At 41.3% G+C, this 16,370-nt stretch overlaps 1 protein-coding gene across 3 annotated transcripts in view; it reads right to left on the bottom strand.

Moving 5' to 3' along the window:
* Nucleotides 1–16,370, bottom strand: part of cacna1g (calcium channel, voltage-dependent, T type, alpha 1G subunit) — a 207,029-nt gene that overhangs the window by 50,295 nt on the left and 140,364 nt on the right. For all 3 annotated transcript variants that reach the window (XM_026351608.1, XM_026351609.1, XM_026351607.1), the window contains 6 exons: nt 16,181–16,336; nt 6,746–6,839; nt 5,849–6,030; nt 5,302–5,640; nt 4,491–4,670; nt 3,434–3,534 (listed from right to left, as the gene is read on the bottom strand). In XM_026351608.1, the coding sequence (XP_026207393.1) occupies nt 3,434–3,534; nt 4,491–4,670; nt 5,302–5,640; nt 5,849–6,030; nt 6,746–6,839; nt 16,181–16,336 (1,052 nt within the window). The remainder of the gene's footprint in view (nt 1–3,433; nt 3,535–4,490; nt 4,671–5,301; nt 5,641–5,848; nt 6,031–6,745; nt 6,840–16,180; nt 16,337–16,370) is intronic.

The following is a 16,370-nucleotide window of genomic DNA, read 5'->3' as shown; positions in this document are numbered from 1 at the left end:
GGCTTTTACAGTAGCTCATCACAACAGAGAGAAAGAAAGAGGGAACGCTTGTTATATATGGCTGTTGAATGGATTAAACCGTGCGTCAAATCCTCTTTGATGGCTCATATCAGCCGAAGTATACAGCAGGGGACAATATTGTGAGGCTCACATTCGGATATTTGGCTTTGTTTGGCAATCCAGACACAACTGTGTCAACACTTGCTGAGTCTGTGAGCATACATAGCGTATATGTGAGTGTGCGTGTCTGTCATCTGTGGTGTTCTTTATTCTTACAGTATGCAGACTGTATGAGCTAATTCCTCTTTGATATCTGCACGCCAGAGCTCAAGAATTCATGTGCTTTCCTCAAGCATGAGGGGAGGGGAGGGGGGACATATGGCAAACACTCTGGTGCAAGTTCTTCCTCTCTGAGAACTTCAATGTCAAGTTCAAATGGCCCCCAAGTCTCACAAACACTCACGTTAAAACCCGAAGAAAAAAACACACATACACACACACAACTGTCACCATATGCACAAGCAAAAAGCAAACATAACCTTTTCTTTGATGCAAGACAGACCTGGGATTTGAAGACTCCCTGACATCTTGATGTATGGATGTTTATATAAAAGACTTTTGACAAGTGTTTGATGCTTTCCCCTCTGATGATATTTACTGACCTTTTGAGTCTTCCAGCATCACTGCTTCAAATGAAACTAAACGACAGCTGACATTATTGACTTAAATATTGATTACAGTTAGTTTTACGCTTTTTTCAAATGTCACGATGTGTCCAAACGCCCTCCTCTTTCGGATTCCCTCATTTGAAGCTATAAATCTGTGGACCTCGACACCAACCATCACATTTGCTGATCTTCACCAAGTTAAGCAGCTCTTCGTGTTCTTCAGCATCGTTTCTGAAATTCCCCTTGAACATCTCTGAGGTGTTTTTTGCACTTCTCTTCTCAAAAATCGCCTGTCACCTCATCAGCGTAGGTGGTTAGTGTGACATGCTCGCTTGGATTTTCCTCTGCTGAGGAAGTTTTAGTTTCTGTCGGCGGTGCTGCTCAGACCTCTCAAAAAGATGAGAGCCCTTTATGTTAATTACTCAGCCTTTAGTTGACTTCCTGAGATGGATGACTGCTCTCCAGGAAATAGCTGACAGATGCAGACAATAGTTAAAAGTTTTGTTCAGCCATAACCTAAATCACTTTTATGTGTTTTCACTTTGGAGTAGAAAGTAGCAACACAAAGTTTTGCCATAAACATGCCACACATTTTACTATTTATTTTTACTCTTATCAGTGTCCTAATATAAACTGAGATTCTCCCCTTTCCCCACAAATCACAGTCTAGTTTCACATAATCTCATCTAATCTGCAAGCCCTGCACACCCCAGCCCCCTTGATGACAGACCACTGTTCTTACACAGTCCATTCTTGTAGCGAACATGGTTAATCGCAGTGACTGCTGCCACAGCATGCCTACATAGCCGGCCCCCTCCTCTGCTTATTAAAAACGGCCCCTGCAGTAATCACCAGTAGCAGCGGTAACGGCGGCGAGGACAAAGGCAGGTTGGGGTGAACTCGGGTCCATGTGAAAGCTGTTGGACTGTGGCCTCCCACCATGCCGCTGTCTCTTGATGTGATTGCGAGCACAGACGGGAGTCTATCGTAGTTCAAGTCCAGAATGGACGCCATGCAGAGCCTCTGTCCTCGGTGTCAGTCTCCGTGATGGCCAAGCCTTACAACCTGCTGTGATTGAAAGCCAGCTCGAAGTCCGGTTTGAGCCAAGCTCCTTCAGTTTTCTTAATGCGCTGTCAATAAGAGACTACAGGGAGCTTTTCCTATTAACCTTTTGAAAATTATATAATATGGTCAGCACAGACCCATCTAGAACTTTTAAAAAGTTTCACCTTCACATATAGACTACATGTCTTTAATGCAAAACGAGAGTAGAGAAGTTATTGATTTTAATGTAGATGTTTGCTGCTTTGAATCATTTGACTTGATTTTTTATTTTAATTTTCTTTGGTTTTGAGAAATACAAACTATATTGATATTGCAGTGTCTAAGCTTCAAACCTTTTAGTGGGCATTTCAAACTGTAATGACTGATATTTAATAGTCACATTTGCTAGGACACATGACAGACATTGCTATTCTCTATGCGTCAATAATCATGGTGCGCTACAGACTAGAACACCAGATATTGCCAAACTCCATTCAACATGTGATGCACACTAAAAGCAAAAGCCCAAAAAGCATCTTCCTCATTTGTCACTGAAAAAAGTGGCTAAAAAATGTGAATACAAACCCTGTAAAGTTACGTTTCTTTTAGTTTGCGCCAAAATCTTGTAAAGTCTGGAAGAACTGTAGGATCATTTAATTTTTTATGCCTGTGTGCAGAGTTTTCAGGGTATGTGCAACTGAACAACTTTCATGTACATGTTCAATACAAATGATCACCATCTTGTATTTTGGTGTTCAGTTTTCTTAATAGCTCCATCCTTACCTACAGTACATATGTAGATATCTAGCATTAGCTGCCTAGCTTTTATGTTTCCAGTTTTGTTGGCATGACGAATGTGTGGCACAGTAACAGTGTTTAGAATACCATAATATAGTGTACACAGTGGTGCAGGAAATACTCCACCCACAGATGGGTGTGACCATCACAACTTTTGTTGGCACTGGTGAAGGTTTACTTTAAGTTCCTATTGGGTGGGTGTGAGGTCTGATGTTTAATTAGCATGTTGTGGTGCAGTGAGGGCAGGGTGGTGTCAACGTATTGCATGATGTTGCCTTCACAGCCACATTTTCCAAACAGACAGCAGGGACGCACAGATCAAAGCCCCAGGAGGGGAGGAGAGAGAAGCGGGGACGAAGAGAGGGGGGCGCAAAGGAAGCAGTGAATTCAGCACGTGGCTGAGATAATGTGCAGCAACACACAGCACTTCGAAGGAGAAACTCCCTTCCTCCCTCTGCTCCTGCTTACTCACCCCCTGACAGGGCAGAAATGTGCAGATAAAAGAGACTTCTAAAGTGAGAATGTAGGAAGGAATGGGGAAGAATAAACTGCAGCACTCACACTAGTGGAAAAACACACTGCCGTTACAGTCAGCAGTATTATGATGTCAGTCAAATGCAATGTTAAGCATCAATTTCTTGTCAAGAATGAGCGCTCAGGCTTTCCCTGAACACTGATAACAACAACAACAACAACAAAAAAAACAACTCGCATTTTAAAAAGAGCTGTGCAGCTCATATAATTTTAAAATACACAACACATTTATATTGAGTGCCACAGGGGGAAGTAGTTGACAAGTGTTTTCCTTCTGAAAACGACAATGTTTCCATGAGAATGTGAAAAAACTCATATTAAAGAAAAAGAGAACTGAGAACAGGGCAAATGTGTAGCAGTTTGGAAAAGCGCAGGGGTGTGAATACTACCTGGACTCTGGGGGGAAGAGGTAGAGTGACCAGGTGTCTCGCTGTCGACACCACTCTGGCTGCTTCTTCTCCAGCCAGCGGAACAGTCTGGCAAAACGACCCTGCAGGGAGTAGGTAGCGCACAGTGCATTCATTATTCATATGTCCACAACTTTCTGTTGTACATCGTGAGCTGCAATCAATCTCCACACACAAAGGGTTTTGAATGCTGCTGGTAAATTTTCTAGAAGTATCTCCAAAGTATTGATGAAGTTTCAGGGTCTGATATTTAAAATTTAATCTAACTCGCTAAATGGCCACATATCAAGAGAGAAGCCTGAATATTTTCCCTATTACTTTGTTTATTTATAGGATGAAGTGATAATGGTGGCAGTTTGGGTGAAGTGAATTTGAGATAAACTGCCATATGCCTATAGGTCTCTTGTTAGTTTAGAGTTAAACCATGATCCACCAAATCCCTCAGTGTGTTAGGATAGAAATTTGGTTCAGCACCAGGGCCTCTACAGCACCTGCCTGTCACCTGTGTAATTAGTTAAATAGCATTCATGCAGTAATGTCACTACAGTGAGTATTACTGAATTTATGTATGTATGAGTGTAATATTAATAGCGTGGTGGATTAAAGTAACAGTGTAGCACTCCAGAGAAAACCATTTTTGGACTTTTGCTGAAAATATACAGATAATCTGTTTGCTGTGCAGAAAAGCATTTAGGTTAATAAGGATACAACAGATAGAGAATATTTGAATAATTAATGAAGTTGCTGCTGCTGTGCGGCATACACAAGGTGCTCATGCCCCCCCCTCTCAGTATGGAGACATATATAGATCCTGCTGCTGTGTGATGGCTGCAGAAAATCCCCAATCTACAGTTGAGCTGCATTAGCTAAATGATATGTTTGATGGTGTGTCAAGCTAATCACACAAAAGCTAGAGTTGTTTGTGTTATTAGCTTAAACATAGTGTGTTTGTCTATGCTTGTGATTTAGTTGAAGATCAAATCATCATTTTAACCCTTATTTTTTGCACACACAGTTACACACATGCACACAGACTGACCAGGTTGACCTCCTCCTCTGCATTTTCATCTTCAGTGTTGTCCTCCAGTGAGACATGTGTGGGACCCAGGACTGATGGAGAGCCCTTTCCGTTGCAGTCGCTGTGTTCTGCGGGCCGTAGGTGGCCCAGGGAGGGGGGTCTGGAGCTGTGCATACTGGCTGAGCGGTACAGGTAGGGCACCTACACGGGTAAAAGGACAAAGGAAATAGTTCCCTCTTGACCCATGCAGTGCTATTCATTAATAGTGTCATTTTCTCATTGCTTTAGGTTTGCACTTTATCACCTCTGTTTCATTCTTTTCAATGGCTTTGCAAAAAATAATAAGCAGTATGTACAATGACTGTTGGAAGATGTAGTGTGCCATAAAGCAATTTCCTTTTCTTGCCATGCCTCAGGGACACATGACGGTTCTCCCCTCATGTGTCCATGAGAACTGAGGGAAAGCAGACATCCATACAAACAAGCCCCCATCAGGGATTGTTTTTAAATATGTGTGTGAGTGGCAGTGTCAGGCAGTGCAGTATTTGTTCCCACACAGTCATGTGCTGCAAACTGGGTTTATTGGGGTATTTTCTTCTAGCCTAGAGCTATGACATGAATAACACTCCAGTAAAGGCAACACTGAAGAATCCCATAAAAGGTGACAATATACTTTAAGATGTACACTAAATGTTACTACTGTCAAGGACCTTCCATGACAGTAGTAATGGAGTGTATACAGTACTATACACTATTTAGTTTATTAAATTGTGCTCCGAGCCAGAAGTCGACAGTGGTAGAAACTGATGGTTGGTGCAGAGGGTCTATGTACCTGTAGCAGAGCGTCAGGTGGCAAATCCATGGAGCTCCGAGTCTCCACTGATTCCATCCTCCTGTGTCGAGGCCTTCTCTGCGACTGGGACATAGAGTCGGTCCTGGCCAGGGAGGCGTCATCTTCCTCCATCAACCCACCTCCTCCTTCTCCCCCCTCTTCACCATCTTCAGAGCTGGAGCCGCCGTCCCCGGAGAGGAGCGACCGCCGTTCTCCAGACTGATGCTTCTGGCGTTTGAGAGATGGGGCACGACCCACACTGTTCCAACTGGAACGTCGGCTGGTCCAGCCACTTCCGGAGCTCCATGGGGCATGGGGAGAGGCACTCCAAGCACTGGCCTGGGGCAGGAGAATGGCAAGTGGAAGACAGAGTGATAACAACCAGGGGAGAAAAAAATGTTACAAGATGAACTGTGTGTCTTAGCACACCATTATGTTGTTGTTGCATCTGAAAAACTGGCAATTGGCTTTGTGACACTCTTATACCTTACTGTATGACGCACCTGATGCTTTTGATGTATGGCAGAATAATAATAACTGTACTAACCGGTGATTTGTCATAGCACGCTGGATCTATGGAGACGTTGCTGCCTCTACGGGACTCGTAGCCCAGGATGGGGTCACCTGAAACAGGCAACTTGGGTACGGGCATGGGTGTGGCAGCCGTATGGGTAATTAGAGGTGGAGTCAGGTTGCTCTTCAAGTCCACATGACCATTAACAGGCACTACTAGTGAGAAGAAATACAATGCTGTGGGTTAGGAGCAAAGTAGATGAATGTTAGAGAAGATAAATGATGGGTAAGGACAGCTGGGTTAAATAAATAATAATAAATTAAATAAATTGAAAAAAGAGAGATCAGATGAACAAATTAAAGAGACAGAACAAAAAATAGCTGATGAAAAAAACCATCACTGAGGAAAATGAATCATAAGCTTTAATGTACGTCTGGGAGTTTTACTCCATACAATAGTGTTCATGCTGGGATATTTAGTAATTAGAAAGGATGGGAAATGGTGTGTGAGGTACTATGGATGAAGCTGCTGTACTGTTTTGATGCTGCAAAGGGAGACAGCCAGGCACGTGCCCGCTGCGTGTGGTCATAAACCAACAGGAAAAGAGAGACAGTAGAAACAAGAGGGGGAATGTTTGAACAGGGTAAACTTTACATGCTTAAGGCCTGACTTTCTGCTGGCACAGAAACTTCTACATATTTTTAAAAGAAACAAAACAGTGTGTAATCTGTAGGGCTCTAACACAGATTGGGGAAAGAAATGGCAGCAGTTAAATGTGCAAACACAGATGGTACATGTTTTGCCAAGTTGTGGGACTTTGAAAAATCACAGGGCATGGAGCTCAATCTTTTGCATTCCTCAGTTAAATAAAGAAGTGCAGTCATGCAACGTATGGTGTGCGTGTTTACCCATTGTATGTGCGTGCCTTACCTGCAGAGGCTGATAAATCCTTCTTGCTGCCGTTAACGTCTTCCATACTTCGTGCAAAGGAATCAATCTCCGAACCTGATTTGGAAGCATCCCCCTGACACACAAACACACACAAAGTGTTAGAGGAAAACGTGGAAGCAGGTGGGTTAAAGTTGCCTCTAAACACAGATCCCTGCTCTTCTGTATGTCTCATGAAATATTACAGAGATCAAGGGTCAAATCTGACCTGAGACCAGTCCCTAGAGGCAACCTTTCTGTGTAAGCAGGTAGGCGAGGATGTGATCTCCCTGGTCCCCAGAGTTTTAATGGCAAAAAGTTCAGAGAGAGGGAGAGAAAGTACGGAAAGTGTTGTCATGCAAGGAGAGTGAGACGGCTCAAAGAGAAACCACACTGAAACACGAAAACGCTATGTAAAACATGTTTTGAATTCATTCTTTCAGCATGACCCGTAAACAGCAACAAAAGAGCTTCAGTGTGGTTGCCAGGTCTACAGTTTTCACACTTACACACGAAAAAACACAACACACTCCAAATGTACTTCACGGGGAATTTGGTTAGAACTGCGTGTGCCTTGTTTCTGTCTCTGTGATTGTTCCAGACAGTGATGTCTAAATGAGTCCCTCATTATCTCACGTTTACTTTTCTCTCTGCTTCTCCTTACTACCTTTCACAAGCACTTAATTACACTTTTCCAGTGTCTGCTTCACGCCGCCATCCACTTACAAACCCGCTGCAGTGAACCTCAGAGTTCCTGCTTGTGCAGTATTTGCTGTGCTACACCAGCGCCTGCAGACTCCATTAATTTGTGCAAAGGTGCCAGGTGGATGCTGAATTAATAGAATGTCAACCCGATGAGTCAGACCTCTGTGGTAGCAAAGTGAATAAACTGTGCAAAAATGCTTCAGGACCTAATCACCATGCACCTCTTTTTCAACTAACAAATTGCTTCTTGATTGTTCCCATGAGTGTTAGAGAAAGACAAAGTGGGTGTGGATATACAGTACTGCGTGCTGTATTTTTTACTGGAGGCCCGGCTACCTTTGAAATCAGTATGTTCTCTTGCAGCTAAAGTCACTATGTGTGTGTGTGTGTGTGTGATTTGTGATGTGACTTTGAAATATGGGAAACTTAGGTAAGCAGAGGGGATGCTAATGAACTAGCAGGGCAATCAGCTCAAGGGCTACTTGGAGACCGCCACAGTTTCTGTGCTCATCACATCCTTGCATCTACTTTAGCATCGTTTTATGCATCTGTTTATTACAGTGGTTCTTGGTATTTGAAATGTTGGCTCACGGCATCATATTTGGTCACTTCCAATGTGTCTCTGATCCCCAATGTCTAGATTAAATGTGGAAACTAAATGTCAAACGTCATCACACAAGTTAAAAACCAGTCAAGTTCAAAACTCTTTAGGTTCTGAGCAACATATGTTGTTTTATCATCTTTAAATCTCTTTTATACCTTTATCTCCTCATGCCTTGATTATGAAAATAGACTCTTGACTTTTCAGCTGCCAGGCTTCACCAAACATTGGCTTCCTGTACATTATAAAATGTATTATCAGATTTGAATGGGTACTTATAGGGCTCTACTTATTACTCCTTGCAATATGTCTGACTTTTTAGCAACAGTACATAGTTTGAGACCAGAATACTTTGATCTATTAACAAGGTTTGAATTTAGTTTCTTTTCTTCTTTTCACCCAAATGAACTTATACTTCTTCTTTTACCTCAGAGGAGAAGATCAAGCAAATTACTGGAATTGGTTTGGCTCTAGAACCATTTGAGAAAAAATATTCCACCTCATACAAATATCCACACATCCAGTAGCACACAATAATTTATTACCAGACATAAATAAATATAATACAATAAATAAAATAAAATAACACGGTCAGATTCCCTTCTCCAGAAAGCCCATCAACCCACACACATCAGTTAAGAAGGACAGTTTTGATAGGATGCACCCAGTGAAGCTTTAACACTAAGCATTGCGGTGGCTTAGCCTGATTTTTTATCTCTTCCTTTTTCAGGTCGGGAGGAAAAATGAGAGAGTCAGCCATGGTCAGTAAGAGGCTTGTACTGGAAGTAGTTCCTGGTCAGTGTAAAGGTCAGTGTTTGTACTCACAAAAAAATCAAAGCTAGGCCAGAGATGACTTTGTAGCGAGCATGACACCAAACCTGACAAGACCAGATAACACAGACACAGACACAGACAAAACTGCAGACTCAGAGGAATTGATGGTTTTAAAAAATTGATGGCTTCTACAGTTTAGTCACTGGAAAGAACAAGCAGACACACAGAAAATGTTTCAGATTGACAAAAAAAAAAAAAAATCTAAAAAAAGGAAAAAGGAGGGAGACTAGAGGGAAATAGCAGATAAGACTAGAGTTCTGGGTGAGGTCCAAGCCCACTCAGAGACTGAACCCAACCCCTAGGAATAAAGCTGGGCAGTGCAGGGATTTCGGTGTAGTGGAGCTACAGGGTAATTTAACTTCTACATTGATTTGTAATGCACATTGGACCAAAATGCTATTTTCCCCATGTACCATCAACACAAAATGAGCAGCTGTAAAATGGTGAATACATTTTTGTGAGCGTCACAAATACTGTGAAGTTACTTTGTTTATCATCAGAATCTGATCAGTTCATGACACTAAATGATTTTATCCTATTCATGTGTGCGAGGAGCTAATATGAAGTCAACCGACTTGCCCATGGGAAGTACTGCTCCTACTTTCAGTCAGCCTGAACCAGTTTAAGCAGGTTAAAGTAGGTTTTAATGTATCTTTTAAATGAAGGGAGACTGACATTTAACAATGAAAAATACAAACAATTTAGGAACTATTGACTGTTATTATTATTCAGTTGTAATGTATAATGTTGTTCTCTTCTGACCCAATGTGCATATTTTGATGTGCTGCATCAACAGATGCAGGAATGCAGGTCAGGTGATACAAAGAAAGTAGTTTAAACTGCACAAGTCTGACTGCTCATGTCAAAAGATCAAGGTGCCCTGTGATCTGCACAGCCCTAATCTCTTGTCAGGGGTGCATGGTTCCCTTTAGAAACCCAGAGGCAACTGACTGCTGAGGCGAGGAGCTCAAGTCAGTGAAACCACATCTCACCGCAGGAGAGATTAATTCAGCTGAGACCTGATTTTATCCTACCAAATTTCCTCCTCTTTCTCTCCACTGCTGCTCTCCAACCCTTCTCTCTCCTCTCTGTGCCGTCCATTTATATCTTCTCTGTGTCGTTTTCATTATTATTTTAATCCTTTCCAACTCTAATAAGTATAACTTCATCACAGGAAGACATTAATTTACAATTTGACTGCCAGACAACAAACCTTTAAATAAAGACCCAGACAGAATGAAGTAAAAAAATGTTCTTCACAGTTTTGCTAAAGATTTTTTTTTTCTCATTAAGGCATGTTGAAGGGAGAAAGAAGTAAATAGGAGGAACAATCATTACAGAAATCTTTGTGTGCTTAATTCTTTACATTTTAACTAAAACTAACTATGATCTAAATACTGCTAATTGCATCTCAATATAGATTCAGATTGCAGAAAGAATGGGTGGAGAAAGATAAGAAACAGATGATAACCTTGGGGCAGAGGGGGGCGCTGGACTCGAGGGAAATCCTCGGTCCTGAAATAGCCTGGTTGTCTGGTTAGCTTGTTTACACTCTGCCACCCCAATTTGGGCAAGGTGTTGGGAGCAGGAGATGGGCCAGACCAGGCCTGCTGCTGATAGCCAGACAATAATAGACACCAGCAGCACACAGGGGGATCTCAATTACATCGCTTCAAAAACGGTGTAAATGGGAGACAGCGGGTAGCTGTTGATAGGAAGAAGGGGGATAATTGTGTATGTGTCCAACAAAATTACTTCCTACCACAAATGCAGTTTCATTATCTGTGATGTAGCATGCAGGTTCCGAAAAGAGCTGTGACGCTGCGTCATCACTCAATAAAACCATTGTATTGCAACATTTAAAACCTATATTTGATTGAAAATAGTACAAAGACAACTTATAACATGTTGAAGCTCAGAAACTGTATTGGTTGTTGAAAAATGTTTGCTCATTTTAAGTTTGATTAGGGCTGCACATTTCAATAAAGCTGGCACCGAGCATGTTCCCCACTGTGCTGCTAATCAATTGTTTTTCCAATTCTTGCTTGATATAGGATTTCAGCTGCTCAGCAGTTCAGAGCCTCCTTTGGTGCACTTTCATAATGCACCAAATGTTTTCAGTGGGTGACAGGTCTGGACTGCAGACAGTCCAGTTTGGCATCCAGACTCTTTTATTACGGAGCCATACTATTGAAATACACGCAAGATGTGGTTTAGCATTGTCACACCATCATGGATGCTGGTTTTTGGACTGATAACAAGCTCGATGCTCTCACACATTCTTAGCTCAGAAGATGATCAGCAAAAATTAAATAAAAAATGGACTCAAACAACATAATAAAAAACAAAGTCTCAGCGACTGGATCTTGATTTCCACTGCAGAATTGTTTTTTAATGCGCTGCCACTTACAGCCTTTTAAAAACTTTTTTTTATTTTATGCCTTGCATACAGACATTTCTCTGTATTGGCTCTGAATCTTTAATGTTATTATGTGCAACAAATTATAATGTCCCCAAACTCATCACAATTATTTGTTGAAAGTTGTTGAATTTTTTTTTTATCTAATTAGATGTGATATGTTCCACCAGGTGTGTCCTGGTAGTTGGGTCTAACAAATGAAACTAGCCTAATGCACTCAAAAACCCTACTTTAAATTCAGGTCTCCTAATGGGCCATTGTCAACCAGATAGAAAAAGACAAGACAATTTAGAATATTTGCCTGTTGGAAAAGTCCTAGATCGGTTCTGGATAGTGTAAAATTAGAGGACATGAGGACAAGATGAACAACAATCTGTTTTTCCAATGGCTTAATTTCCCAAAGTGTACTGTCCTTGCCTTAAGAGCCTGAGTCATGCAAACAGAGCTGAACTCCCTCGCTCTCTTTATTAGCTCTCATCCTGTAGTCCGGCTGGCCTACCAAAAAGCCAGTATTCACCCCCCCTTATTCTCCATCTCTCTTTCACTTCATCTCTATCCCCCAGCCAGATAAAAGAGAGACTGAGAGAGGGAGATTTTTGGCAGCGCTGCTGCAGAGTTCTTACCCCGAGGCTGGAAAGAAAAAAGAGAGGGGCGGTTGGCTGGTGGGAGGTGAGCAATCAATCTGAGGTTTGATGTAGAGTCTGCTTTAAAGATGACAAGAGAAGAAAGACAACACACACACGCACGCACACACACACACACACACACAGCAAAGCAATGCAAGTGTTGTCACGCACAGACTCTTCCAAACAGTCACTCTGTGCCCTGGTTAGTCTCAGAAGCGAGGGCAGCATGCAGGTAGAGGACTTTCAGGTGATGTGACACATCCTCTAGCAACAATACTGGATTGGAGGTCGTCAGTTTTTGGCAACATGGGTGAATACAAATCTCCACATAGTCTATTTCTGTACTGTGTGTAGATGGAGACTTTTTCATGCAGATTAAAGCAGATGCAGTTAAATGTCACTATCTAGTTAATATGAAGTCCACAAGTTCACATGTTAAAGGGTCAGTTCACTCAAATTGGCATTTATAAAATGCATGAAATTACATTTAGTGCAGTTTAGATTAAAATGTTTTGAACTGATACCCTCTGCATTCTGAGTTTGCTAGTCTTGCTAATTTTCTTATTTCCCATGTGAAAACCATTTTTCCAGTATATAGATTTCTGCACAAATGTGTGTACATTACCATAGTCTTGCATTGTCATCTTGTAGCAACATACAATTTGTGATATTTCTTTCACAATATTGTGATTGTATTTTTTGTCACACTGTTCATATATACTTAGACATTTTTTGAAATACTAAATAGGACTAAAACAGAGCTCACAGTAGTCTTTCTTTGCTTTTACTACTGTATGCAACACCATTTTGTGCCAGGTATTTCAATCTATCTTACAAAAAGCATGTTAGGAGTTGTAGTGGACTTCTTTCTTTCTGTTTTTATGCACTTTTTAACTTTATTTTTGCCAAAGAACTAGAAATTCTCAGCACAGTTGCTCATCTTTTGTACTGATGATTCATATAGGAGAATTTAATGTCCATTTAGGCCTTGGAAAAGCTCCAATTGAGAGTCACCTGATACTGCCTATCCAGAAAATGAACTGGACTTTAACTTTCCACTTCAGTACTCTATCGAATTAGTTTGGCAGTAAAACTACAAATAGCAAAGGTCTCAAAATCTTTGTGGATGAAACTGAGCTACAGTATCTGCTGATACCACTAAATGTAACCTAGAAAATACAATTATTTTGTATTGTGAGTAGAATTACCCTTTAAGACACTAGTTGCAAGAAAGTATAGTTTGGTGTTGTATGATATCATCTATTTTCATTTTTCTGATAAATTATTGCTTTGCCAACTTTGCCAAAAATGATGACTGTCGACTTCCATGCTGCAGCCACTGACAGATCTGTGACATCACTGCAAAGTCTCTATAGGGAAGAGCGAGGAGAACGGGTGATGAAGGAGAAATAGGGAAGACAGTTAGTCAGTTAAATTGAGGGAGGGAGGGAAGGCAGCGCTGCGATGCTGTACATACCCCTGAGTCTACAGGCAGCTGAATAAGGCTCAGCTGGGCATGCAAGTCCTCCCGCTTGGACACTTCCTACAGTGGAAGTGATTGGTGCAGCCGGACAGAAGAGGGAGGCGCAGACGGGAAAAGAGGCACAGAGGTGAGAGGTGGAACCACGGCAGTAGACAGTAGCAGAAGGAGAACGTTAGAGGCTTAGCCTGTTGTAACACTTGGACTTTACCATGCAACCGAACATATGAAAGGAACTGTCCTGGATCACAGTGTGCAGTCATGTGCTGCACATGTGCATATCAGCAACCTGAATTAGTTGAAAGCTTGAAAAGTCAGGACAGATAAAAGTAGAAGTGAAGCACAGCCAAGTTTTACTCTCCAGCTGGTCAAGTAGCAATATAATTCATTCAGAAAGCAGTAATGAAAATGATCTTGACATATACATTTAATGAGAGTTTTGCATCATTCAGGATATAGTGCTAAGCATGAAAGCATTCCTCTGCAGCTGACGTATCAAATGCATGTGAGTGCTTTGGTGTAAATGTGGTGTGTGCAAAATACAGAGAGGCGTAAGAAAACAACTTTTGTCTCATTTCTTTTCATAATTAATAACTTGTCTTAAGAAGACGGATCAAGCTGGTTGCACTGTCTGCAGCAGATATTGAATTCTGTCACATGGACACACTGTCACAACCTGATGGAAAGACACAGCGAGAGATGATGATGGATGAAAAGAAAAAAGCAACAACAACAGAAACCCTTCATAAGTTGATTCCCCCTCTGCCTTTATAGCCAAAGCAATATGCATATTAAAACTAATACTCTTCGTGTGCATGTCTGCGTGTGTGTGTCTTGGCTCCACAGTCGTACATCTCTCTTGGCTTGGTTCACGTCATTCAAGCACCCGTTACCTAGCAACCCTGGCGCAGGGAAAGTTTGGCTGACTAAAAATAAACTTAGTGTTTGCAGAAAAAGGATGTAAAGTTGAAAAAAAAAGACAAGAAGATTAAGCCAACAGCTCTGTGATGATAGAGGAGAACAAAGGATGAGAACAGAACGTGAGCAAGTCGACCTTTGGGGCTTCTGTGCTTCTGTTCTTGTTGAAGACTCTATAAATATTGAAACTGAAAATGTCTTTTTCAATGTAAATTCAATGTGACTTTTGTTCCCATTTAGCAATTTAAGTGTCTCAGCATTTTGCGGGACGGGGGTTTCCTGTGCTCTATTTTTTTTTACTTCAGCACATAAAAAATAATGAACACATTGATGCTATTACCTTTACACTGACGTAGCCAAAATGGTGGCAAACCAGCTTATTTACACAATCAGCAGATTTGGAGCAAAATTAGCAGGTATGTATTGTACAGTATAAACCAATTCTTAGCAAAAACTCATTTAAATTGATTTTAGCTATTTACTTCTATTCAACTTTAAGAAGTCAACTTGGGTCAATGCACAAAATCATGCATGTGATCATGCGCATGACATTTGTACAGCAGATAAGCGCAATAGCAGGAGAAGCCCATTCCAATTAATCCATTTTTTATGAGGCTGTCAACCTCTCTCTCTGCCACCCCTTGTTTTTTTCTCTCCTCTCTCAAGCAAAGAGCCAAAGAGCGTCAGAGATCAAAGCATAGGTGCTGTCACCTCTTAAAGAGAGAAGAGAGAGACAAAGACAGCGAGAGATAGACTGAATACTCGTGATTTATTCACTATCTGTCTCAGCTTCTATTCCTTTCTCTCTCTTGTTCTATCTGTCTCAAATAAATCCCTGTTTGCTCCAAATGGGCTGGATGAAAAGCAAAGAGAGGTCGCTCAATTAGTTTCAACTTCTTTATCCCTGTGGCCCCGAAATGTGCAGGAAAACTGTTTTCCCAGCTGCCTGTCTTTAACAAATAACAGCCATTAATCCACCTTCTCTCTCTTTCAGCAGTCTCTTGCTCTTTTTTGTCCTGGATAAGAATCACAAACATAGTCTGCTGGTGGATAACATATCATGTGTGTCAATGACATACTGTAGGAGTTGTATAAAAGAAGGGAAAGATCAGAGGGAGCATGTAGGGAAGGTATCCAAGCATACGACTGATGTGGATGATGTGGGCTGATGCACAGTCTAGCCTAGCAGACATAGTTTTCATATGATGTACGTTATGGCATGACTGCATTGGCAAATAAGCAGAACAATAATGAGGATGACTGCTGAGATAGTGGGAAAGAGTGGGAGGAAAAGAGGCTAACAGCAAGATGAAATGGAGAGGAAAATGAAACACTGCAACCACAGTGATCTCATGTCCTCACATAACCCGCTGCAGAGAGTGCAAGAGAAAGGTATAGGTTAATGCCGACAGTGTTCGTGTTATGTACTGTTGGTGTGGGTGTGGACGTCCAATCGCTTGTCGTGTGTGTGCCTGCACTAAAAAGTGAGCATTGTTGGGTAATTTAACCTTATGTTTCAGTCTAAAAACCTAATTTTCTAAATGCATGGTGATGCAGAACAGTGATTAAACATATATTACCACTAGTTTCTGCAGCACTTTACCCCATACAGACATAATTTGTGTAAAGTCCTGCATCCAAGCCAGATCATTATACAAGATTCAATAACCTTGTATGCATTTAAAAGAAAATGAATTATTAAATTAATTAAATTACTGTGGCATGTCTTTAGAAAAAAAGATTTTCAGACTGAATTTCATAGAAAATAGCTCAGAAAGTAAAAAACTTTCAATCAGTTTTTTATACCAGACTTCTGTATTTTCTAGCTTTGTACATGCGATCAGCAATATTGTACCTCTGCCTGGAACCCCTCGACCAATATAGCCACCAGCAAGTTGAAGAGGACATAGTTGCCAAAGGTCATAAGCGCGATGAAGTAGAGGGCAGCTACTGGAGAGGTGGATGCCATGCCGTTGTATAAGACCTTGTTCCAGTCCTCCTGTGTTAGAATCTGAAAGAGAGCAGAGGTGAAGACAGGAAACAAA

Source organism: Anabas testudineus, chromosome 19, assembly GCF_900324465.2.
Source record: "Anabas testudineus chromosome 19, fAnaTes1.2, whole genome shotgun sequence".
In the NCBI taxonomy this organism is placed as follows: Eukaryota; Metazoa; Chordata; class Actinopteri; order Anabantiformes; family Anabantidae; genus Anabas; species Anabas testudineus.
The sequence above is the reverse complement of the archived record's forward strand: the minus strand, read 5'-3'. Positions and strand labels throughout refer to the sequence as shown.